This window comes from Condylura cristata, unplaced genomic scaffold (genome assembly GCF_000260355.1).
Source record: "Condylura cristata isolate star-nosed mole 26May11 unplaced genomic scaffold, ConCri1.0 scaffold00002, whole genome shotgun sequence".
In the NCBI taxonomy this organism is placed as follows: Eukaryota; Metazoa; Chordata; class Mammalia; order Eulipotyphla; family Talpidae; genus Condylura; species Condylura cristata.
In genome coordinates, this window is record NW_004567103.1 from 22,082,730 (window position 1) to 22,110,134 (window position 27,405).

Here is a 27,405-nt window from a genome sequence, read left to right on the forward strand (position 1 = left end):
TCAGAAGAGACTGGCCACCATTTCTGTATCAAATGGAGTGTGACAGTTCCTTCCAGGAAGCTTGAAGAGAAGTGCTCGTAGCTGAAATGGCCTCAACCTCCCCCCCCCACCCCTGAAACACTGCTGTAACTGTAGGGAGCAGGATATATATTCTCACAAAGCATCTTCCTCGACAAACTGGACTTATAAGTAGTCTTTTAAACACAGAGACATTGTCAAGTACGTTAGATCCAAATAGCTGAACTCCCTAGCCCCTGGCACGTGCTCACACACATATATACCTGCTGAGCTATGTGCGCAAGCTGTCATTGAATGCATCTAGTCTTTATCTAGATGAGTTTTAAAGATCAGGGTTTGACAAGTTTGCAAAACTTAGTCATCACTGCCATCCTCTTAGCAGATGCTGTAAAACAACGCAGGGTTGGCAAAGGAAAGGTCAATAGCTATGAGAAAAACAGAAGCAAACTGGGGGAGAGGATAAGAAATCAGAGTGGGGAGCGGCACTGAACGCTGAGGTGACTAACAATCAAGAAAATGCTCATATGACAAAATGGTGCTGGGAATGTTACAAGCTTCAGCGATAACCATGCACTTGTGACTGGAGCCTTCCTGGGAATGGGCAAAGACATATGTGGGCAAGGCTGAAACTAACAAAATGAATAATCCCTTTAACATATTGTTAAAGAGACAGTAGTTTCTTATGGCATGTTTTTCTGATCTGAAGACAATCACAGCCAATACCAACAAACACACTGAGAGCATACTTAAAAAGCAGGTTTATTTTGGGTTCCTAGGAAGCAAGCATAAATGGTGTGCTCCATCGAACGAGGCTCTTTGTATCCCATATCAATTCTAATATGTTGCTTCTCATTATACAGCCAAGCTAAAGCTGTTTGCAATGTTCAGGGAGGTGGCCGGCCCCTCCCCCGCAAGTATATAATTTCTGTAATATGGATGAGAGCAACATCAGGAATGGGGCCCAGCTAGCCTAAGCTAGCCTTTGTCCACTCCAGCCTCGGGAGAGAGTGTCATGCAGCTTGCCAAGCTTTCCACCAGAAAATGTATTGTTATCTTTTTTTCCTGGGTAGATATTATTCTTAATCTTACAGAACCAAAGCAGCAATTTGCAGATTCTGCTTTTTCTGCTCTCAGGAGTGTTCTAACCAAATAGAATTCTCTTTTTGGTAGGCAAAGTATGTTGCTTAATGTTCATCCAGCAATTATGCTTTAAACTGTTCATATTTCAAGGGAAGGACCCTGAGGAATGACAAAAGAATTGAGTTTATGACAGCATTAGAGACAGTTGAAAGGCATTACGTAACCTATACACTACTGATGCTCTGTGTCCGATATGAAGATGAGTAAGACACAGTTCCTGTCCTCAAAGGTGCTTACAATTTAGTGAGACAAGCAAGTAAGCAAATAATAGAAGGGACTAAGATAACTGCAGAGTTTGGATCTCTTTGCTTTATAGGAGAAGCTTAGATCCAGAGCTTAAATGTCCAATCTTGAAGCCAGATTGCTTGGGTTCAAATCTAAACTCTTCTATTTATAACTGCTGAACTTAGGCAACTTTACTTAATTTTTCTGTGCCTGTATCCTCAGCAGTGAGATGGGGGGATAATAATAGGGTTGTTATTAAGCCTCAGGCTTAAGTAAGCAAGGAGATGTAAACCATTTAGAACATATCTTAAGTGCTCAGTAAGTGAACTTATCTAAAAGTCTAGACTGCTACTAATTTTAGACAGTTTCAAGAAAACGAGGGACTTAGATTGGAAAACCATCATCAGGAAAGCTTGGGAGGAATTCTTGCCTAGAACTGACTTATATAAAAACAAATATGTTCTTATCTGTATACCAATAGGCTTTTCATAAAGCCTTTTATATAAATGGTCCTAAGTTAAGTCCTGATGATGGGTATAAAAAGTGATAGGTATGAAATGATACCCTTCATTTTAAGGAATTTATAGTCTGATGGCAAAGGGGCAGCAAAGAATTGTCTTCTTTGGGGTCTTTTCAGAGGCAGAAATATAGAAAATAACTAAAAGAAAGTGACAGAAGGCTTGGGTTCTGGCATGGGACTTTGAGGTATGTTTGAGATAGATAGTGAAAAGGTCAAGCAGACAATTGTCACTGGGGTCACAGTAAGAGCAAAGCAGGAAGGTTAGCCACGGTTCATACTGGTATCATCACCACAGTGATGAGGACTGAATCTGGAGGAATCGAAACAGCTGCTCAAGAGAGACTATATCAAGAAAAGAATGGAGGCAGGATCAGCTTAAAAAAAAAAAAATCAGTGCATCATCAGAAAAGCCTGCGGCAAGAGGCAATGGGGTCGAGGGTGGAATGAAAATGGGGCTAAGCATGTAGGCCACTTGGCTGCAGTAGAAACGTGGGAATTGAAGCACATGTGAGGGTTGAGGGGAGGTTTTCATTGTCTCTGAAGGATTAGAGTCAAGTTTGTGGTGCAGTCGCTGGCTCGCCATGCTTCCACAGAAGGGCTCGCTCCACACTCCCTGCCTCTGTGCCAACAGGAGCATTGTGGCAGCGCCTCAGGCATCCCCCATCATGAGTGGTAGGCTGCTCTCACCCTACATCTATCTGTCCTGGAAGCCAACATCTCCTGCTCAGCCTTCCCAGCTGGCGCTGCTGTGGTTTCCAACACAGGGCAGGCCTTAGCTCTGAGCCCAAGTTTTATTGGAAGGAGGCCGGCACCTCTTCTCTAGACTCGAGTCATCCCATCACCTTTCTATGTATGTGCCCCCCTCTGTAAGGCTCGCTGCCCCCCAGTATGTCCTTTAGAATGGCGTGTCACCCACATATTGGTATGTGATGGCCTCTTGCCCTTTACCTTTCTCTGGTCACTGCTCAGGGTTGGTTAATCCTCAGCTGTAGCAGGACTCCTGGAGGACATTGTAGCTGAGTAGCTTAGCAGGCAGGGGGAGGAAAGGAAAGTAGTTGCTGCTAAGGGGTTAAAGATAAAGCTGAGAAAGGAGAGGCTGATGGTTCCTGGACCCTGAGAAGCCAGTGAGCATAAGCTCTGTGGTATGGGTTTGACTGATTAAAGAAAGGAATATAACCTACCTAGACATAAATTTAAAAAGACCTAACAATATAGAGAAAAAATGCTTAAAATATGTCATGCAGGCTCTTCACTAAGGACTGTGCTGGTATGATTGCATTTTGTGGTTATGCAAGCACTCAGGAGGCCCTGATATCATCCCCAATTCACAGATTAGAAAAACGGGCGTGGAACAATTAGACCACTTGCCCAAGGTCACAAAGGCGGTAAGTGACAGACGTGGGGCTGTCACTGACTTCAAGCCTGTGCCCTGACCATCTCCCCTTGAGCAGCTGGCACTAGTGAAGCCACAGAGTCAGACTGGAGGGAGCAGAGGTTGAGAAGCTAATGCTGGATGCTCCAGGTTGTAAAGGAGAGGAAGTGAGGTCATCTCTAGAGATTGGGCTCAGGGGCCTTAGTGATCTTTGCAGACCTTAACAGGAGTAGAAAAGGGCCGGAATGGCCACCGTGGGATAGTCAAAGGAATCCACAACATGACTAAAAGGAACTCTAGGCTGCAGCAGAGGCCCAGCGGGGACTAGGTAATGTGAATTTTGTAGTAGAACCAATGAATGCAGTTTTATGAGTCTCTCCAGCAACCTTTCACCACCCACGTCCCCGGGACCACAGAAAAGATGGGGAACCTTTTTGCTCACTCCTTAGGTCTCAACACTTGATTACAAGCCCGGAAGAGCAACATCATATGCTGATGCGCTGAGCCATCTGCAGAGAAGGGATAATGGGATCCCATGAGGGGCAGGGATGGGCCAGGTGGGAATGATTGGGTTTGAGATGGGAGAGCAGAGACTTCATGAAGGGACTGGCAATAAGGAGGCCTGTGACACTGGGATGGGGCCAGGGAGAATTGAAAGGGGCTGGGAGACTGGAAGAAAAACGAAGCTGTTTGCAAAAATACACACATTGATGTCCACACGTTACAGCAGCCTAGCAAACAGCCACTTCCCTCCTCACCCAGGTTGAATAATAATTTGTGTCAGGCCAGGAGAAGGCGAAGCTGATTTCATTCTGTTTACTACCAAAGAAAATTGGGGGCCAGACAGGATGGTAAAATATCAGCCCTGGTAAAAGCCTGGTGTTTGCTAACGAGGTTGTATTACAACCATGCTCTGCTTTCCAAAACAGCACCCTCAGGAGGAAAGAAATAAAGTCATTTTTCTTCCAAGGCAGAAGATTTAACATTGCTTAACAATAACACTTAACATCGCTTAGCCCCTAGCCTTAGGCAACCTTATAACTACCAAGTGCTAGGAATTGTCTCTCCAGAGCTGGCTCGGGCTCCTGCTTTATTTTGTGAAGTGTCATTCAGCCTGGCCGCAAACTGCACAGGCCTACTTTAAGATGGCAGAGCTCCATGAAAACCTAGCAGGGTGCCCCTTGACCTGGGTTGGGGGGGGAGGGTCCCGACTCCAAATTTGGGACAAAAATCAACGTTGCTGAATTTATCTTAAAAACTCCACAGCAGTGTATTTCAGTGGGTCTGCCTGCTCTGCTCCCCACTCTGTGGTGAATCCTCTCCCTGCCACACCTCTGGCCCGTACCCTAGCTCTTGTATGCATAAATAAATAGATCTTTAAAAAAACAAAAAACAAAAAAACTTCTGTGATACTCTCCACAAACAACATAGGAACAGAGTTAGTCAGTAAGCCTGGTCACCGACTTCCTAGAGGTACAACTATTCATATTTTAAATGAAAGAAAAATTTAACTCTACCAATACTTTACAGCCCCTCACCTTGTGGCGAAAGGGAGTTTGGGTGCCTGGGTGCCGCCAGGAATGTGTTTTCCTCACTCTCAGCAAGGGGAGGGAGCAGTGGAGCTGTGACATTCAATTAAGTGGACAGTGAAATCTCCAGGGTGGGGAAGACTAGGGAACCAGGGTAAATGTCACAGCACACAGGGTCCAATCTACATTCTGTCAACAGCCAGCAGTGTGTCCCTGCCTCTTCCTCTTGCTGTGTAAATATGACCCGCCCCCCACACCAGTGGGGATGCTTTTCATCTCCCCTTTAGCTATTGAGACGGGCACTCCTGTTCCAGGTCCTCCATCGGCAATGGGGTGCCAGGGGTGTCTCTTGCATTCATCTGAGTCCTGTTTACTCTCCATCACGCTACTCCTGGTTGCCAGGTAGCCGCGGAGGCCCGTTGGCATGAGCAGCTCATCACTCCTATTGTGTGCGTGCGTGAGTAGACTGTGTCAAACTGTTTTCAGTCTAAGATGCTTCCCTTTCAGCTACAGCTATATTTTCGGGCCTGGCAGGATTGTGTCAGTTCATACATCGTGATGATGGCTTCAGAGCCACAAATGATATAAACTATTGCCTTTGTCAGAAAACCCCCTCCCCAGAGCTGGGTGGAGGTGGTAAAACGGGTGTGGTTAGAGAGGGCCACGGTGGAGCTCTTCAGGGCTTCTTAGAAAAATGAATAGGGGATAGAAAGTCAGAGGACGTTATGCTAAAAAGTACTAATCTAAACAGTCATGCTAAAAATCACTAGTCTAAGCAGTTATTGTACCATTATAGAAAGTGGATTTGCTGCCCTCCGACGAGGCAGGAGATTGCTGAAGACAGAGTGACACTGAGGATGTGTCCTTACACTCTACAGTCCCATCGTCTCAGGGCCTGATACACAACAGATGATCAATAGCTCTACGGGCAATAAATGAATGAGTGAAGTTTATAGGATCTTAAATGTTATTTCCATGCTTTTGATTTGTATTAAAAAACCCCATTTCCGCAGTCTGAGTGCAAGTTGGCTGGGATGACGTTAAAACTATTTCCAGTTTCCTTTTTTCTCCCTTTCATAAGACTGTACCACTTTCCATCTGCCTTAACCACAATTCCCATACACTTCAATATTGAAAGCCAGAAATTTTATATTTAAAACAAATTTTGGAGACGGCTTCCTTTTTTCAAAATGAAAACAAAATACAAGGCCAGGGAAAAACAGGGCGAGGAAAGAAACCAAGGATGAGAAAATACTATGAGACAACATATACAAAAAGAAAACAGAGAGCTCAATGAAATACAGTTGTCGAGAAGTTTTTACAATACTGAGTCGTGTGTATCCTGGCCAGTCAGTGTTAAAACAGTTGGTGTTCTCTGCTACTCTGGAGATTTTATTCCTTTTGAAGTCAATATACTCTTTAGAAGAGAAGATGGTCACTTAGGCTACGCCTGTTGCAATATTCAGAATGCTATTTTTGTAAATTCACATGCAGATGTATAGTGGCAGGCAACGTAAAACCTCCAGCTCAGAGTTAGCACCACCCAACTCAGCTCTGATGAGAAAGAAGGGTCACTTACTCCCCCACTTTTTAACTTTTTAGAAGGAGACATTCCATAACTTTTCAGTCTTCTGGCTGGCATTAACCTTCCTTTGTTTTGCTTTGTTTTGCACGCACTAATTCTCACACCCTCAGCTCATCTCAGCTCGTTTTCATTCCCAGAGTAACTGCACTGTATGTAATCTTGGAAAGGTTTCCTCTTTGTCATGTGCTACTGATAGACAAAAATTATTCTTCATCTCGCTGATAAGAGCACAAACCTTTGAGAATTGTATCTCATGTTCAGGGGTGTCTAGTTACAACATAAGTGGATCGTGTTAGGCCAGAATCGCCAAGTGAACTTTTCCCACACAATTCTTTCTTTCCTCCACTGTGCCTGTACCTCTCAGCAATCTGTTTGTCGCCCAGAAAACATGGCCAAATTCTAATCAAGCAAAGAACACCTTCCCAGGTTCACATTTCTCTTCTGCTTTTTAACACCCATACAAAGTTCCAAGGTTAAGGTTGGCTCCTTTCTCATGGGTGACTCCTAGGACAGAGGATTTACTATTTTATTGTCTCCAAGCTTGGTGTAAGATGTTCAATACCATTTTTATAGCGATGGCTTAGGATTTCCATTCAGTATCCAATATTCTTGCTGACATGTTCAATTGCAATGATATACTATTTTCTTCCCCTAAAAAAATCACCCACAAGTGTTTCAATTATTAGCACAGTTGTGAAGATGGCACTAGGGTGGCAGCAGATGGCAGTGAGGCAAAATTATAACATATTCCCTATCTCAAAGCCAGATTTCTACTTCATGGAGGTTTCTCTAAAGACTTCATTTGTGGCCGAGCTAAGGTGGGACACCCCCGTCATCTACCTGGGTAAGGACGCATACTGCCTCTCCATGCCCTCAAAGCGGAGGGTGTGTGCATTCCCGTCTGGACCCTTTCCAGGCACCTGTGGAGAGAAAAGTAATTAGAGATGAAGATCCATTATACACCCTGGTTACTGACAATACATCTCAAAATTATAATCAGTGCACAAATGTTGTTGCTGCCGCCTGCCAAAAATCAACCACGGAAGAGCAAGCGAGAACTCAGTTTCGCCCTAGGAATTGACGATCAAGCCACAAACAGGGCACTGAACAAAAAGTCACTTCTTTCAGAAAAGGGTCATTGCCAAGCTGACTCCTTCCTGTCACTGTGCCATGTGGGCTGAGAACAATTTTTTCTCCACCCCTCCCCCCTTTTAAATAGGCTTGTCATTTTTAGACTTACAGAAAAATTGAGAAGACAGTGTAGAGAGCTCCTGAAGACCTGGGACCCAGTTTGTTATTACTAACAAAGTCTTGTGGTGCATTTCTCCCAATTAATGACTCAACATGGATATAGGCAAGGGAGGGGTGAACAGAAACCTGGACTGCAGTGATGATGGGCAGGGGTATTTTGCTAGAATACACAGGAAGTGACAGTGTCACGATTGTTAGAGGAATTTTTTCTAGGTAGTTCTCAACCTGGATGCTATTTGCTTGCAGCCCAAATCTCACCTCTCTATAAAACCATCAGTGTGGGCTGGGATGTGTAAGGGAGTCTTGCCCTGGGAGGTTTTGCAGAGACAGTGTACACAGGTATCTGCAGTAAGAGACTATTTCTAAAATTGAAAAATCATAGGAAACCCTTCAGCGTGTCCTGTAAAACCTCTTAACATTTCAGCAACACATGGATAGGAAGTGGCTGGCGATTTTCTGAGAAGAAAATAACCCACTAAACTACGCTGGATGGATGAAGGCTGCATACAAGCTTGGAAGCAACCACAGAGACTGAGAATTTTCTGCATTAACAGAAATACCCTAAAAGAAACTTATATAATGCTGTAATGTCATGTTGCATCAATACAAATAATAAAATAATATATCTAATATTCTGAGTATGGTCAAGCAGAGCAGGGACATGCATGATGTGCTCTGAATGCTGGGCCCTGCACTCAGCAGAAGATGGAGGGGTTACGATCCACAGCTGATGGGGCTCTGGGACCCCAAGTGGATGGTGCTAGAACTGACCCTGAAAGGGGCAGCAACCCTAACTTGACAGAGGAGAGGGTCATCAAGGAAGAGCAGGGTGGAAGGAGGGGATTGGGTGACAGTGTTAGGAACCTTCCAGAAGAGGTCATACAGGGGAGTAGTGATAGGTAGGGGTGGAGATTTTGTTTTCAATCTGGTAAAATTCATCAGTGAACACATCTGGGCCCCCGCACTGTCCATAGGTCTATCGCAATACTGGCTTTCTTTGTTGGAATACTTTAAAAAATGTGTTTAATTTACATGAACTCTGTAACTCTACATGTTATTGATGTCTTGCTCAGTCACACTTGGAAGTTTGTATTTTCAAGGTAATTGCCTACATGATTATTTTTACATTTTATTTATTTGTTTTAATGTATATTTTAAAAATTGGGGTAACTTGACTTGTGACACTATATGGAAGTTGGAGGTACAGGTACGTACCTCTCCAAGTGTATGTTATCTCACTACATCCAACACCAAAGTCCAGCAGTCCCCTACCATAGTCCATTAGATCCCCTCTTCCCTTGCCCCCTACTTCTTTCCCTCCCCGCCAGTAGCCTCATCTCTGTAGTCAGATTTTTAGGGTTGGTTTGTCTTGGTTTAGTTTTGTCTGTTCCTTTGTTTATTTTTTTATTTTCCATGTATAAATAAAACCATCTGGCATTGTCTTTCTTCTTCTGTTTATTATGCTTAACCTAACCCCCTCTAGTTTCATCCATTTTGTTACAAACAGTAAAATTTCATCTTTTAAAATTTATTTTGTTGAACTTTTTCAATTTTGGAGCATAACGTTGTTTATAATATTTCCTGATTATCTTTAAATATCTGTAGCATCTATAGTGTTTTCTGCCTTCCGTCATTCACATTGGAATTTTGGGACTTCTTTGTTTTCCTTAGTCTGACTAAAATTTATTAATTTTATCTATTTTTCTCAGAGAAGCAGCTTTTATGTAAATTGTTTAATGAATATTATATTTTTGAGGTATAATTTACATATAACATCACATTAGTCTCAGGTGTTGTGAAATGATCACTGTAATAAATCTGGTCAATGTCTATTCCCACACACAGTGATGTTTTATGTTTTTGTGATGGGAGAGTAAGATTTACTCTCTTAGCAACTTTAAAATATGCAACAAGGCATTATTAACTATATTCATTATGTGCATGTATATGTATATAGTAGTTTCTGGACTCACTTGTCACTGGAAGTGTGATCCATCTCCCTCTGAGCCCTTAACCTATTTTTTAAAAAAATTTAAAGATAAAGATTTGTGAGAAAAAAAAATACATACACTATGAACACATTTCCTTTTATGTGTTATGCTTCTGCATTCTTTAGCAAAAACAGAGTGGGGCCAGGTTGTATAGAATTCTACTACACGCGTTTTACAGATCTAAAAACTGAAAAGGTAGAGGGATTTCCTAACTCTATAAAGTTGATGGCATTGTCACTGTTTTACAAATGATGCAACTGAGGGCTAGAGAAGTGAAGTCAATCCATTTCACTCTAATAAATAGAACTATTTGTTAAGAATACAGTCAATAAAATAAAAAATATTTTATTTGGAATGCAAATAAAAATCCTGATATAAGCCACTAGCTTCACTAACAAAGATCAGAGACAGGGATTCATTTAGACAGAGAAGGAATAAATAAGTGACACAGGAAAAAAGAAGTGGAGGATGGTAGAATTGTTGATCTCAATCACACTGTCTAAGGTTTGTTATTTTTTTTTTAAAGATTTACCTATTCATACAGAATTGGGGTACAAGCCAGAGATGCGGAGGGTGAGAGGATTCACTAAAGACAGAGTGGGGAACAGAGCAGGCAGATAGACAAAGTACACTGCTGAGGGGAGCAGCAGGCGGGTCAGGAGAGGTCTGCCATGCCATGTGGTCACCTCCGGGGCAGGCGGGGATCGAACTCATGCAGAAGTGGCTTTAGCTTCTCAGTGCTGTGCTTTAACCCGTGGCGCCACCAGGGAGAGCCCCTCTAAGGTTTGTTTTTAACCTATGTTTTTATTTTAATTGAGAAAGAGTTCACACGAATACCAGCACTATGCTGAAGATTAATTGTGGTTGCCTGAAAATAGAATTCTTACGCATCCCTGGTATGACATGAGACATTTAAAGCTAATCCATTTCTTGTAGCTTCAAAACTCGACTAATATTTCCAGCTTTGGCATGTAGAACTGACCTGGCTCAGTGATGGCAGTTACCTTTCTGGGGTGTTTGGGGGGTAGCATTCACAAGCTCTGAGCTATGGAGATTCACGTTCCTAAATGCAGGATGATCTTCATCCTTGAGGAACTTCCAATCTTGTTGGGAAACAAGCATCAGAAGTGAACAAAGACAGATATAAGAGAATGTATGATCTAATACCAGCCAGGGTGGTACCGATGGTCACACAGATGATAACTGAAGGTGTGAGAAAAAAAATGGCATGGCAGTCACAGACCGTGGCCTAGGCTGCAAGAGCTGGGTGGAATGCTAGTCCTTAAAAAACTAGGGCCCCTCCCTGTTGGCGCAGCAGGTTAAAGCACAGCACTGAGAATCTAAAGCCGCTTCCGCATGAGTTCGATCCTTGCCCTGGAGGTGATCCACATGGCCCGGCAGACCTCTCCTGACCTCCACACTACTCCCCTCATAAGTATATTTCAGTCAGTCTGCCTGTTCTGCTCCCCACTTCTGTCTCTGGTGAAGCCTCTCACCACCCCTGCACCTCTCACCTGTATGAGTAAATAAATAAATCTTTAAAAAAAAAGTAGTGTATTATGTGCACTGTTATTAATACTGCAATGTCCTAAATGCAGTCGTTCAATTAGAGAATTGCTGAGAACCTTCTATATCCTACAATCTGCTTAATGCTTTGCAATTGTAAGCAGGGGCTGGATTTCATTGCTTTGAATACAGAGACAGGTCTGCAAACAATCATGGTGCAATGAGATCACCTCTGGAGTGTCAGCCTGGGGGAGGAGGCCCTGGAAGTCTGAAGGAAGAGGTACCAAAATCCACCTGGGTGAGTTGAAGACAGCTTCAGCTGGGTGTTGAAGCTTCTTCTAAATTTGAGTATGAATGGGTTTTTTAAACTGGAGTTGGGTCTAGGGAGAGCAGGAGGGGGCATTCTAAGTACAGAGAACAACAATGAAAGAATGTGGAGCAAAGAAAAGCACCGTTTTCAGAGAATGTTAGGATTATAGTAAAGGGAGAAACAGGCTTTGTGGAAAAGGACAGCAGTAGCAGTAGCAGTAGCAACAGTATCTCTGGTGCTGTGAAGGCTAGAACCATACTGTTGTGACTGCAACTTTCTGTAAATAGGTTTACTTTTTTTTTAAAAAAAAAGATTTATTTATTCATGCATACAGAACTGGGTACAGGCCAGAGCTGCAGGGGGTGGTGATAAGAGACACCAGAGACAGAAGGGGAGCAGAACAGGCAGATCGACCAAGTACACTGCTGAGGGGAGCAGCAGGCGGGTCAGCAGAGGTCTGCAGTGCTATGTGGTTCAGCTCCAGAGCCGGGGATCGAACTTGAGCTGAAGTGGTTTTAGCTTCTTAGTGCTTCGTTTGCTCACTGCGCCACCAGGTTGACTTTTTCAAGCAATTTTAGGTTCATAGTAAAATTGAGACAAAGGCATGGAATGTGCCCAAGTTTCCTTGTTCCACACATGCACAGCCTCCCTCACGCACAACACCCCCACCAGAGTACTTCATCTGCTACAACTGATGAACCTACATTGACTCATCATCATCACCCAAAGTTCAGAGATTACATCAGGTGTGTTTCGGTGGTGTGTATCTTCTGGGTTTGCGTAAGTATCCACTACCATTGGATCATAAGGGAATTTTCCTCTGCCTAAAATTTCTCTGTGTCCTAGCACTAAGCTTTGAAATGTCTCTATAGTTTTGATTTTTCCAAAATGCCATCTCATTGGAATTTTATAACATGTACTTTTTTTTTATGTTGGCTTCTGTCACTTGGTGATGTGCACTTAAGTCTTCTCCATGTCGTAGCAGCTTTTTTTTTTTTTAAGATCTGAATAATATTCTATTGTCTATAGTAGCACAGTTTATTTATCCATTCACCTACTGAAGGACATCTTGGTGTTTCCAAGTTTTGGCAATTTTGAATAAAGTTGCTATAAATACCCTTGTGCAGGTTTCTGTGTGTATATAAGTTTTCAGTTCCTTTGGATAAATACCAAGGAGTGCACTTGCTGGATCATATGGTAAATGTATGTTTAGTTTGGTCAGAAAACTAAAAGCTTTCTTCCAAGCTATCGTTTGCCAAGCTATCTTCCAAATTGTTTACAACATTTTGCATTCCCACCAGCAATGAATGAGATTTATTGTTCCACATTCTCATTCTCACCAGCATGTGTACGGTTAGTATTCCAGATTTTGGCCATTCTAATATGTGATGAATAGTATTTTATTGTTTTACTTTGCCTTTTGCTGATGATCTATGATGAGGAGTATTTTTTCACATGCTTATTTGCCACCTGTGTATTTTCTTTGGGGAGGCGTTTTTTAAGGTCTTTAAATCATATTTTAATTGGGTTGATGGTTCTCTTATTGTGGGATTTTAACAGTTCTTTGTATATTATGGACAGCAGCCTTTTATCAATTATATTTTTCTGCAAATATTTTCTCCCAGCCTGTGATTTTCTTTTCATTCTCTTGACATTGGTTTTTGCAGAGCAAACACTTTTAATTTTAGCGATGTCCAGCTTATCAATTATTTCTTTCATGGATCACGCCTTTCATGTCATAACTAAAATGTCACTGTCAAACCCAGTCATTGAGTTATCTTTTCTATGCTATCTTCTAGGAATTTTAGTATATTGATTTGATATACGCTTGGCCCATTTTTAGTTAATCTTAGCAATAACTGTGAGGTCTTTGTATAACATTATCTTTTTCTTATTTGGCATATGGCTGTCCTATTGTTCCAACACCATTTGCTGAAGAGGCTACACTTGCTCTTGCACTACCTTGGCACCTTTGTCAAAGATCAGTTGACAGGTTTATTACTGGGCTCTCTTTTCAGTTCCATTTATCTAATCTTTCACCAATACCAAGTAATACTTGGTGACCTTGGCTTTATAGTAAGTCTTGAAGGTAGACAGTTATCAGTCATCCAATTTTATTCCTCTCTTCAATATTGTGCTGATTATTCTGGTCCTTTTGTCTTGCCATAAATACCTTCGATCAATATGTTGAGATACACAAATTAATTTACTGGGAGTGCAAGGAAATTAAAAAAATAATTTACTTGAATCTATAGTTCAAGTTGGGAAGATATAACATTGTGACAATATTGATTTTTTTTTGTCCCTGAAAATAGACTACTTCTCCACTTATTTAGTTACTCTTTGATCACTACTAAAATTTCATATTTATTAGTGCATTGAACACAAGGTTAAATATTTTATTTATTGACCCCATTCAATCTTCACAATAATCCCAATAGTTGCTCCATTTTGCAATTAAAAATAAGTCAGCAGTTGCTCAAGATCACAGTTAGTAGATGGCAGATATGAAAGTCTATTTGACAACAGAGTCAAAGTCTGAGGCGCAGACATGGACCACATGATGTCATATATATTATATGCCATGCCATGGGGCTCTGTTTTACCCTTAGGTGATGATGATGTCATTGAGATGTGCTACTCAATAAGTGACAGGACGTATTTATAGGTTAGAGAGATTATTCTTGCCGTAGTATGGGGGTTTCCAGTGACAGTCTGAACTATAGCAGTTGGAAATCTAAAAAATATCTTTCCCAGAATCCCTTTTCAATACAACATATTTAAGTTAGGTCAGAAGATCTGAGAAATGGAACTGAGGCAGAGGCTACATTTTCTCTATTTATTCTGGCAAGAAAGACAAAGATATGGCAGTGTTAGTAGAATACAGTTGCTAGTTTCTGGCGCTGCTGTGGAAGATTTTAGAGTAGCTTTGGAACTGGTAGCTCTAGATGATGGCACCTTCCTAATCATAGTGGCTGCTGGCACAGGTATTATTGTGTGTTTCTGGAGTCAAAACTTTCTTATAGAAATCGCAGCTGTTCCACTGATGGTCTGACTATGTGTTGTGGCTTGGGAGGTCATTCCTATATACTTACCCAAGACTTCATTTCTTTAGCCTTTGCCATGATTATGTAAGCCCTTTAATACAATGAATTTGATCCTGCTTAAATTAGCTAGTATAGCTCTTATCTTCTATAACCAAAGAGTGACTGTTACAAAGTCTGAGAAGGTATGTTGAAATTGGCATTGCAATGGTGATTGGTGCTTTATTGAGAGTGATTTCAGTGGATTGCTGGGGAAAGAAAGTCAGACTTTATGGTCTTCACATTTTTTATAATTTTCTAGCAAGCAAATAGCCACTGGTTATGCTGTCTTATGCTACCTTGCTCAGAAAATGAGATTAGTACTTTCCAGTGTCTCCTAAGCAGAGTACATGCTAAATATTGTAAGACATAGAACTGAGAAAAAGTCCTTTCCCCCAGGGGAAAGTTAATGGCAATGATGGGACTCAATTTGTTTTCTATTATTAGAACTACAGATAATCTTAATGATTATTGTGGAAAGCCACCCAGAGATGACCTCTATTAAGAATTACAAATACATACATGTTTTAATGGTACAGAGATTTTTACTGGCATTTCTCTGTGTGATTATACCCCTTTCATAAACATGAATTTTAATGTTTATATACCATTTATGGGTAAATCACAATCTGTCTATAATTTGTCAACCTGCCTATAACTTGATCAATCTGTAATATTACAATCAGAAATGGTGACAATATAGATTATTGTGCTGGGCACAAAGATTCTTGTGAACAGTAAACTGAGGGTAGTAAACTGAAAATAGAAGGAAGAGAAAGATATTATAAGCTGTAGTTAGATCATAGGAAATCAGAGCACTTCGGGAAGGGATGAGTGGACAGAAAAATAGACACAGGCATTTATAAGATGACTTCTCATTTTCACTGTGCCCAGCAAGTTTCAGAACCATTCCTGTTTAAAGAACTCCTTATTAGGTAATTTCTCTCATCACACACACACACACCTACAGGTCAGAAGTGTTGACCCAATTATTTTTTTGGAAAAAGAAGCCCTTTATCTCACTTGGTATCATGCAGGTTTGTTTGTCTATTTTTTTCTTAGTACAATGACCTAAATATACATGTGATAGAAATAATCCAGACTTAGACTGTAACAGTCTTTTCCATAACAATACAGTGTTAGAATTTATGCTTGGATTTTGGGCATATTTCTCCTTTTCAGTGCAGGAAGATTTTACAGTTCTGGAAATGAAACTTGAGGGAGTTTTACAAGTTCACACCTAGGTATGCCTTGCACACAGCGATCCTCTTTGGCTGGATTATGACAGTCTACGACAGTCTATCAGGAGGGCTTAGTATTCAGGGCCAATGTTGAATTAAGATGCTTTTAGTCCACGGGAGTTCTCCCAATTTCATTCACTCAATGCCTGCTGCTGGCTGGGGTGTTAAGAGCCTTGTTAAAATAAAGCTATTAGTCTTTTCTCTACAAAAGTAAGGAGCTTGCTGCTATGTTCAGGGTTCCTTAAATTAGCATGTATTTCTAGCCTGGCATTGCTAGAGTCAGCAGTTTCATAAAGCAATATACTAAAGAGGCCACTTAACTCCCTTATTTCCCCCATTTGTGGATTAATGGCTGAGGGGAAGATTTAATGCCCTTTCAAACATTTTTTAACAATTCAAAAAAATAAAAAAGAATAAATCACACAAGATTTTCTGCAAGTGTTTGATCATAAAAACAAAAACAATTCAAAATTAACATGTTTTCCAGCTCTTACAGGTTAGGACACATTTTTGCCAATGTTGTAATTTATGGCCTATAAGTCAGTTCTCCTGAGGAAATTTAAAAGCTGCTGTGATGGAAAGACTGTGCAAAGTCGCAGTGCAGCTTATTCACCTATATATAAAACATCCTTATTTACAAATATGTCTAATTCAGATCCATTACCAAAAAAAAAATGAGTTTCATGCTGCCAGACATCATAAGATTAAGATGCAAGATGGAAAAATTTAGATGCCATTTTAGGAAATATGCCTTTCATTTCAAGTTGGTATCATGACAGATATTTTTGAAGTTTCCAAAAGTTTTCTTTTAATGACTTTGCTCTTACCTAGCTATAGTTTTGACTATAAGAGTTTTAAAGGAATCAATTCAATGAAAATATTTAAAATGCTATGAATGTAGCTTTGTAAGTCTTCTGATATTAAAACACAGCTAAAATGTTACATGTTTAGAGGAAAACTAATGATATTCAATTTAAACAAAAGAAACTAATCAAAATAGGTTGTTTAATTATTTCTCTGTGGCAACATGAAGTATATTATTCCTGAGATATGTATTTACACATATGCTATCTAAAAAGCGAAAGTACATACTTGTTCAAATCATTATTTCTGAAGTGTTTATTTTCTCTAATTTAATTTCAGTAATTTCATTAAATAACTGAGTATTCAGCTTACAGTCTAGTTTAGAACATCTGCTATCTTAGAAAATACAGCAAATAAAATTATTTTAAATATAACTTTTGGTTACGCTTTTCAACCATTCTGTGTCTAAATTTTCTTCCTTCACAAAATGTGGGAGTTAAAACATAAAGGTTAAAGTCTCTTTAACTCACACATATTTATAAAAGTTAACTTCCATATAGTTTCCATGTTATGTCAATCACTTATAGCTCCTTAATAGAGAACCTCTATGCAGGTATATCACAACTATTTTAAAGCTGAACAACAAAGACTGCAACTTAATCTGCAATATTATAAAATGGTAAAAGTATTTTCTGAGGTTCAAGCATTAAATCTTATGCCAGCATCATCCAAATACTAGCCTTCTGTACACTGGGTCACAGCATCTTGATAACCTAAACTCTCTCTCTTTTCTGATTGTCTTCAGAGAAAATAAAATCAGACATCTGCCCAGATCTGTTTATGTCTGGGGCTACGATACAGTTACCATAGAAACTATGATTGCAGATATAATTTTACAAATTTGGCTCCATCTATTAGATGCACTTTGCATGTGAGTGTATGTGTTGCATGTGTGTGTGCCTATGTGCATGTGTGCAAATGTGTCTTGCCAATAAGCTCGAAGAGCAAACTCTGGCTCTACATCTTTAATTAAAGAGCCAGATACCATTCCTCATTTCCTTTCTCCCATCTGTCTACCTACAAATAGAGATATTATAACATTGGCTGAAATACAGTCCTACTTGAAAGAAGACAAAAAGTCTGGTGAAAAAAAAAAAGTATTCAGGCAGCATTCCTTAAGAAATGTCTGTTCACCTGTTCTGTATTTTACAGGAAAAGAATAAACAGGAATTTGGTGGAGTTGTGGTTAGCTACATTAATCACTTACTGAATTTAACTTCTTATTGTTTCTTTGGATGTAATAATCTTTATATTCTGTTGCTATTTTATTTTATTGTACTCTGTGACAAAGTTCTTGTTGATCTTAAAAGAAATGAAGTTTACCCTTAGAAGATGTCAAGTCATAACATAATGTAATAGTTAGCTTATATTGCTTTTTATGAGTTCTTATCATCCCTTGCAACTAATAAGTCTCATAAAGGATATTCACGGAATAAAGCTCTCTATTACACTTCAAATATACTTCATTTATAAAGCATTGGCAGTATAAATTTTGTAAGGTTTTAAGCTTTTCAGAATGTTTTCTTCTTCAAGCTTAGTCAATGGGCAAATTCCAGTTATTTCCATTTATATTACCAGAAAGAAATCACTTCTTGGAACACTCTACAATCATACCATGAGTTACAATACAATACAATACCATGAGTTACAGCCAATGTTATGATTTCCATCATTTTACACTGGAGGAAACTGAGTTTGGAGAAAGTTAAGCAAGTTGCTGAAGAATCATGAATGACAAAATAGTATCTGAGCTGAGACCTGTTTAACCCCAAAGCTGTTCTTCTCTCACACTCAATGCTGTCTCCCATGCTGGTTTCATGCTCTAAACAAAGAACTGAGCTATATCTAAGCCCCGAGTGAACCCATGTTGACAATGGGATGGCATAAGTGAAATTAGTCACATCGTCTGCAACATTTTGATGCAATTATGGCCAGGCTGGATATCTCACAGAATTAAATTGCTAGCAAGGTTTACTTCCTATCACTGGTGGCGTTAATAAGTGTACATATTTAATTTGGGGTAAAGCAAAAGTAATTTTTAATCAAGTGACCTGTTTTATAAAAATCTGTACTGGCTCTTTCCCCCCACATTCATGCATAGCATCTATCTATTAAATTACACAAGACACAGGCTTGGAAGCTTCAATGGCATTGGGAAGATGCCTCTTTTTTTAGCCATTACTTTCTCAAGACCTGGCATGTCACCATATTCATTAATACTTATTGAGTCAATGAAACACAAGTCTCAAACATCTACTCTGTGGCAGCCAGTAGTAAAAGTCAGCTTCCATAACAGAGAACTGGTTTATGAACTGACCTGTTAAATGGTACAATACATGTTATCACAATGTTCTTAAGGAACTTTTATGACATCTGTCCCATCAAGTCTTATGAACCATCACCAATTTCAAGCCCTTTTGTCCACAGAGCCCTGATTTTTCTTTTTATTTCCTTTCAGAAAATGACAAATATTCTTAACAATCTAGACTTAAGCTTAGATCTGGGACATAAAATTAAAGCCTTTAGGAACATCCACTGTGTAACTACTTAGTGTGAGGGAAGATTTCTCCAAGCTGAGGCAATAGCAGAGTAGAAGGGAACACTTCCTGAGAGGATAAGCTACTGGGTGTGCTAGGTGTGAAGAGTGGTGACCTGAAGAACTACCTCAATTGCAGCAATCTACTTGACTCACAGCTACTACCACTAATGCTGGAATCAGACACACACTGGACCTAAATCTATATTAAACAAATCATTTTTCAAATGACTACCATATCAGCAGAGTTCTAGTTCTACAAAGATGAATGAGAACAAGAGGATAAAGGAAAAACCACACAGATGACATTCTGAAAATTGATGTACATGTGTCAACATGAACCAAACCAAACACAAACTCATTCAATAGTTTTCCATTAGCTAGCAAACAAGGGTCTTCAATAACTCACAGCAAGCTAGCGCTCCTGCTTTAATTTGTCCCTGTCATGTATGTTCAATGATTTCATCCCATTGAGTATTTTATGGATTTTGAACATGCCATTTTGTCCTTATGGAAGGAAGTTCACTTCTGTACCTTTGATGATGCTTCCTGTTGGTGCCTTAAACATGGCAAAGGCTCGAGAGATGCTTACTGGGTAAATAAAAAGGTAACAGATGTTTCTGATGCTTGTATTCCCTGCTGTGAAGAGACAAGAACAGGTAAAAGAAGTGGTGGGTAAGAAAAAGGGATATGTGAAGCGGAATAGGTCAGGACAAAGATAAATATTGGATAATTTCACTTTAATGTGGAATACAGGGAAACAACAAAAGGTCAAGAAAAGCGAGACAGAAAGAGAGGGAGAGAGAGGGGTGTCCATTGAGGGGAGGGAAGAACACAAGTACTGTGGTGATGGCTCATGGGTGCTAAGGTGATGTGAGAACTATAGGGACTCCATGAGAGGGGAGAAAGGAAGTACTGTACAAAAGTGAACAATGGTGTGAGAAAATAATTTAGAAAAAATGTGAAACAGATTCTTAGAGGTGATGAAAGCATTCAAACTGTGATAAATAGAGCAGGGAGCCTTGAAAAGGGGGTAAAAACAGGAAAAGAGGGCCCCCCCAAAAAAAGTTGCAAAAGAGAAAGGGAATTAGGTAGTGAAAATAAGCTAGGTTATTGCAATCTAATCTAGTTCTTACATACAGGTAATTCCTGACTTCAGTTTCTCTCCATTAATCAAACGCTTAGATCAATCAGAACCCTTCATCCCTCTACAAGGCTGGGCAAAATGACTTTGCTCTTCTGATTAGATGTATATATAGCATCTTACTTTCAAAGTCTTTAAAATGAGATTATTTTAAGTCAACATTTAAAGTTGGATTTGATATAATCATTTAATTGGGCATTGATTCATCTACATAGAACTCATTACAGAATTCTTCAATTTCACCAACATAATTTCCTTCCAAATTATCTTTTATCTAGATGCTGGAAGTCCAAGTGCTACGAGAACTTTGCCAAAATAAAAAGCTTTTAGATTTCTAATGTTGGCTGGACACAGCCCCAGAGAAGAGTGTTGAAGAATAATGCACACTTGCCAACTGCCAGATACGATTGCTTTTCGCATAATTAATGTCATTCTTACTGTTCGAGTACCATTTCCATCCTTTAATAATTTCCATTAATAGAGGAAGTTTCTGCAATAATTTTTGCATCCTGAAAAACCACGGAGGTTTCTATATACCTTTTAATCAAAATGACAATGAGTGAAAGGGGGATGGTGGGAGATTTCACCAGAGCTCCTCTTGCATTTGCTTTGTCATTGTTTCCAACAGATCTAAATGTCCAAAGGCTCATCATGTTGACTGTTATTATGGCAATTAAACCTTGGTGCTTTGATTTCAATAGCACCGAATCATATGAATTTATACCAAGAGAAAAGTGTGTAAAATGAGCGAATTGGGCAATTTATCTATGAAAAATAAATGTGAACAGAGAGTATTTTTTACAAAGCAACAACAAAAGATGAGCAGATGCAAATATCGGCTCAGGTCCTGTAAAATATGATAATTGTATAATACTTTAAGCTGAAGCTTCCAGTAAGAGGAAGTGACAGACCAGCTGCAAATCATATCCCCAAACCTGCCAATTCACACTGTTTTTTTCTGATGCTGTTGCAAAATCAAGAACTCTGCTCAGGATATAAAATTATGCAAATATACAGAGAGCAGCAATATCATCAACAATCCACTCAAGTTCTTATACGAGCCAAGAAATGGATGTGGCATGATGGTGAGGCAGTAGTCTCTGAATGGGGAGGAGAAATTAAATCTAATTAATTGGGGGTTCTAGGAGCCCTCTCCTCGACTGCCCCTATCAGCAGAACACTGGTACTAAAATACTGGTAGTAGGAAAACTTGGATGTAAGGAATCCAGTCCAGAGCTGACAGTCTTTTCTTCTCTGCTTCTGAATTGCTTTGGAAGGAGTGAAAATCAACATCAAAGCCCCATTCTTCTTGGCCTAACATGGCTTTGAAAAACTTCACCAGAGTCACAGTTAACCTTCCTCAGCCTTCTCTGTGAAGTCCACCTAGCAGAGATCTGACGGTGCCACTTGACCTGCAATGACCTGGGAAGAGGGTGAGGCTCAGGTTTGGAGACTGTTCAGTGACCAGATTAAAGCTTGAGAACCAGGTACCTAAGTCACTGAGGAAATAATAGAAACTACTTGTGTATGAAGTTTAAAGGGGCTGTTATTAAAGCAAAATACAGCTGGTCATCTAGCTGGATGTGGTAGGACAGGGTGACGCACAAACACCTGCTTTGAGGCTCACCCCTAGTGGGTCAGTCCCAATCTCCAAATACCTGCCTTTTTGTAAAATGTGCTTGAGGGTTTTGTACCTACAGACATATAGAATGAATGGTAGCATGTCAGAATCATGTCATAGTCACAGAGGATTTTCCAATGATCAAAGTATGTTTTTATCATCTGACTTGATCAGTGTTGTTACCTGACTAGGAGAAAGGCAGGAGTTGAAAATGTCTTGTAAGACTATTTTTCTCAAAGAAAGACACAAACCAGGGAAGCCACCCTCAAGAACAGCACCACTGTGGGGGTGCTGTGAACCTCCTTTGAACTGGAAGCTGAGCTGCTTGTAGTAATGAACACGGGGGGAATTGGTCCCTGACTCACTGTCTGGTGTCACACAGAGCAGAATCACTCAGTGTACACCAGACTGGCCAGGCTTGACTTCATCACTACTGACAGCACAACCTTGAGCAAGTTAACTTCCGACCTCAGTTTTCTCATCTATAAAATGGGGTGAATAGGGCTCTCTCTAGTGGCGCAAGGGGTTAAGGCACTGCATCATGAAGTGCTCTGAAGCCACTGTAGCACGAGTTCCACCCCTGGCCAGGGAGCTGACCCACATGGCGTGGTAGACCTCTTCTGACCCACCTGCTGCTCTCCTCAGTAGTGTACTTTGTCAATCTGCCTGTTCTGCTCCCTGCTCTGTCTCCTGTAAATCCTCTCACCCACCACCCTCTGGCATGTACTACAGTTCTGTAAGCATAAATAAATAAATCTTTTTAAAAAATGTGGTGAAAAGTAGTTCTTACTGCGAAGGGTGGTTGTGAGGACTGAATGTCATGATGCAGGTAAACCACAAGTACAAGTCACGCTCATAGAGTACACAGGAGTTGTGTACATTACATTGGAGTTGTTTCTATTGCTCCTAAAGTTACACTGATCCTGGACTTTCTTTTCGTGAGGAAAACACCTGTAGAGAATTCTTTTCCTGTCCTGTAAGATTCAATTCTGTCAACTTCTGAGTAACCCAGGTTAGGCTGGATAATGGAACCTTCTTCAGTGATGTTGAGCCACAAACAGCTCTGGGAGGGGAAAGAGAATGGGGGAGTTGGGGGTGGAGGTAGGGGTGGGGAGGGATTCTTTCTCTTGTGAAAGCCTCTTTTCTGCACTTTATATTACATATCTATATCTATTTTTTTTTTTTGGATGGGTAGGGCTGGATGAACACGGAACATTTGAAAGACGATATGTCCTATGGATTTGTATAGGTCCAGACACACGCACACACACACACACAACATCACCACCACCACCTACAGCCCTACACAGAAACTGCTTTATGCCTAGGATAAACTTGAAATTCCTGAATGTGACATTCAAGTCTTTCACAGTCAAGTGTTGTTATCATTGTCGTTGTCATCATCATCATCATCAGCAGCAGCAGCACCATCACCATCACCATCATCTTTACAGGCATTTCCACCTCGTCCTTACCTGTGCCCATCTCACTACTGGCCTTCCCTGGCCCCCCGGTACTCTCATGCCTCCTTCCCCTGCCTCTGCCTTTCCCTCTGCCCTTCTCTCCCAGCACCGGGTCCTTTGGGAAGTTGATCAGTCAGAGCGATTTACTATCCATGTCTGAGAGCCTAGAGTATATATATTTTTAAATAGTTACCTCTTTAATATTATACTTATATAATATACATGACCTGTTTTATAGAATATAAAATTTTATATAATGTAAGAGGTGATTATATATTATTGTATCATATATTTACATATGTATATAAAATTATAATGATATTTTATAATCAGCTTTGTTAAAACTTGTCTAGTACATAGTTAAAGCTCAGTAAATGCTAGAGGATGAAACGAAAGAGCCATTTCAATGAAGTAGAACCTTGAAAGTGAGAAGTAACACAGGCAAGCGGAGACACACATAATCCTAAACTACCACAGAAAACAGACTTGGATTAACCTAGCTGGTCACCTCAAGAGGCTATTAACAGCAGTACAATGCTTGGATTCATGAGGGAGTATTAATTCCACAGTATGGAGCAAAGTGAAGAAACAGGCTTCACTGTGACTGTGGCACTTAATAGTGCAGATGTGAAGTGTGCATTTTATTACAATATTATAAACTCTTTGGGATACAGTGTAAACCCAGGACCCAGTAAGCTCACCCGGACTGACTGGAGGGGGAGAGGATGGCGCTGGGTCCTCTCCTGGGCAGGGGCTTGTGCACAGAGAGCTGTCCCTCCTGAGGCCCTGGGCAGGTTTTCCTAAGCTACTGTGGTCCCAAATCCAGTGCTGCTTTATGGGGGAGCCCAGCACGGTGTTTTCCCATCTGAGAGCACCCCCACCTCTGTGTGCAGGGGCACTTCTTTCAGACAAGCAGAAAAGCAGAGATTCAGCATCCGAAGGGAAGCATCTTACAGCAAGAAGCCGGCACAAGGAGGAACAAAACGAAAAAGAGAAAAGACACCAGCACTCGACATGATTCTCTCTAAGCAAAGAAACAAAAATTCCAACTTTGGCAGCTAAGCAATCAAAATGCCGGGTGAGTGCTATTTAGATGATTTCCTATACTCGAGAAGAAAAATGTTTATCTACTGACTTCAGGGCATGTTCATTATACCCCAGTATAGCGTGAATGCTGAGCAGAAATCAGCACCTATTTGTTATCTAGGACTGCTTTTTACTGTGTTTCGGCTCAGCCAGAGAACTGTGAGGTGATTTACAAACTGTAGCCTAATATTCCACGATGTAAGCAAAAGGATACACAGGATTGCTACTCATCACTGTAATGAAATTAAGAAAAGTGAAAATTTAGGATGAATGTTGCAAACAACTTCCTATGGTGTAATCCATTAAAAGGAGGACTAATTTCCCAAGGGGAGTTGATCTGTGTGTTAGAAAATGTATAACGCCCATTCATAATGTGTCTGTGACAAACGTAATGCTATGTCCACCTATAAATCAGTTTTACTTTCTATGTGAAGCCCTAGGGTCCTTCTTACTGAAGGCTGTCCTCATGGGCACTGACCTGAGAGGATTTAAAATCCAAAGGGCCCAATTACTAAAAATCCTCCATCATGTAATTGGGTTTTGGTATGGAAAATAACACGAGTATTAATCCAAGTCACTTGGAAGGAAGTATAGAGAGAACTTCATTTCCTGATCTGTCCATTGGTCCGACGCTGTCTAGGGATGGGTCTCTCTGACCATCTTCCCCAAAGACCATGAGAAACTCACTGTTGTTTTGCAGACAGCAAAACCACATAAATTAAACTAGTTATCCACAAGTGAGCTACTGATCATATGAAGAACGTTAGGTTTAAACTTAGGAAGTTCACAGGGGAAACACCATGTTCAATTGAGAGTGATCCACTGGGAGCAACCCATCCAAACAAGAAGGGGTGGAACCATCTGTCTGTAGGAACAGACATCAGACACCATAATTCAAAGAGCTACAACACGCAGTGGAGTATGAGCAAGAGAAGGCAATGTTTTGGGAAGAATGAGAACAGAGCTCCTTGCACTTACTGCCTGGGAACACCAGAGTATGTGGGCCAAAAGTTAGCCAAGTCATTTTTTTAAAATCAAAACTCAGCTCAGCATACAGACTTTTCAGTAGCACACAACTCAGTGAACAGCTACCACCCACTTGCTCTGTTGAGAATCATTCTTGATGAGAATTCAAATACCTGCATGTTGTAAACCCATTTAAAGCTCCCCAATGACCCAGATATTCATGAAAACCAAAACATAACAACCTACAAAAGAGAGAAAGGGCTTTTTAAAAGGTTTTTAGGGCCACTCCAATTTTCATTAGGTCTGCTGCCAAGTTTTTATTAGCCTCATCCTGATTACTTCTCAACTCACCCTTGTGTGCTAACCGAATGTAGCACTACTGAGCATGTTTACAATTAAGAAGGACAACACACCAGGAGATGTGGTTGGGAGTGTAATTCTCTACCAGTAAGGGATAAAAAGAAAAATGGCCCAACACTGTGTAGTGTTTCTAACTGTACATTCCTATGAGTCATGGAAGTTGGGGATCCTAAAAATGGGGGTGCTTGGCAGGTGCTGAGGCCTGGCAGCAAAGCAGTGGTGGGCTGCCAGGTGCCAGAACTCACCTCTCTTATAGTGTTATTGGGAATATTTTCACATACCTTTCTTTTTCAAATACCATGAATTTCAGAGACCCAATAAATCAGGTCCTATAACTATGTTCAGAGATTTTTGAAACAAATCTATTTCTTATGCTTATGCTACAAGCAAATGTTCCAATATTGGCAGTGTTGTTATGTGACCAGAATGGTAATAGCCACTGTTATTTGAATATTCACAAATTACAACTGGCCACGCTGGCCATGCTGTCTTGCATATCCAGTAAGTGAGTTTACAAACTATCTCAAAGTATACTGTAGTCTTAAAATGTCCACTTTGGGTCTCGAAAAGTCTCACAAAGTCTTTGGACCATGTCTCAACCCCTCCCCCCCACCCACTTGTCAGGGGTGGGGGGAATCTCTAAGGGACAGTGCCACAAGAGTGGAGAGTGTGTTAAGGGCAGGAAGGCCTCAGATGTCTGTGCTGCTTATGCCAGAGGCTGTGTCCACTCCCTGCTTCCATCAGCTGCAGATTCAGTGGGGAGTGCCGCCCACACACTGCCTGCAGTAGCATCAGGAAGAGGGAGAACAGACTTGATTATAGGTGCACTATGTCCATATGTCAGACACAGGGCTAAGAGTTATGCGTGATGCGACTCTTCCTATTTGCAGCCCTTCTTTATGGCCCTCTGCAAAGTGGAAAACTCAGGTGTCACAATTATCAACAAATCTGTGAGTAAAATGGCCTCTGGCACAAGTAATCTGCAGAAAAATCACAGGTCAGCTCCCTAAAACCCATCCCTGGAGCTGGAACTTAAAAGGAACAGCAAGCTACAGCCCAGTGCCCACCCTCTTTACTGTTTTCTAAGTATGGCTACTGTACATTGATGATGCTTCTCAGAAAATTAGAAATAATAACCATCGGTGAAAACAGTTAAGCAGAGCAGACATAATAATCATGTTCCAGAAGACTCACTCAGAAGACCCCATTACAGCCTGGCCACCTCCCCCACTCTCCAGCTTGCTCATGCTGCTCCTGCCTGGTCTCCTCACCACACCTCCACCTGCTGAGCAGGTTGCTATCTCAGGTGGCCCTTATATTTCCCTTTTTTCTGGAGTACCTATTCTCCAAATACCCACAGCTTCCCTTTGCTCCTGCCCCTGCTTAAAAGCCTCATCAGAGAAACTTTCCTGACCACCAGCCTGCACTGTCAGCTCCGGCCAGTCCCTTAGCCCTATCTTTTTTTTTTTTTTAACCTACCCGGAAATTACCATGACCTTATGTCATTCTTCATTTGTTTATTGTCTTTCTTTCCTCACACATGTGAGCTCTGGACCAGTGACTGGGCCATCTCTGCCTGCTAGACCAGTGATAA

At 40.7% G+C, this 27,405-nt stretch overlaps 1 protein-coding gene across 2 annotated transcripts in view; it reads right to left on the minus strand.

Moving 5' to 3' along the window:
- PARD3B (par-3 family cell polarity regulator beta) overlaps positions 1–27,405 on the minus strand; it is a 489,342-nt gene that overhangs the window by 45,719 nt on the left and 416,218 nt on the right. For both annotated transcript variants that reach the window (XM_012727531.1, XM_012727528.1), the window contains one exon: positions 7,230–7,309. In XM_012727531.1, coding sequence (XP_012582985.1) covers positions 7,230–7,309 — 80 coding nt within the window. The remainder of the gene's footprint in view (positions 1–7,229; positions 7,310–27,405) is intronic.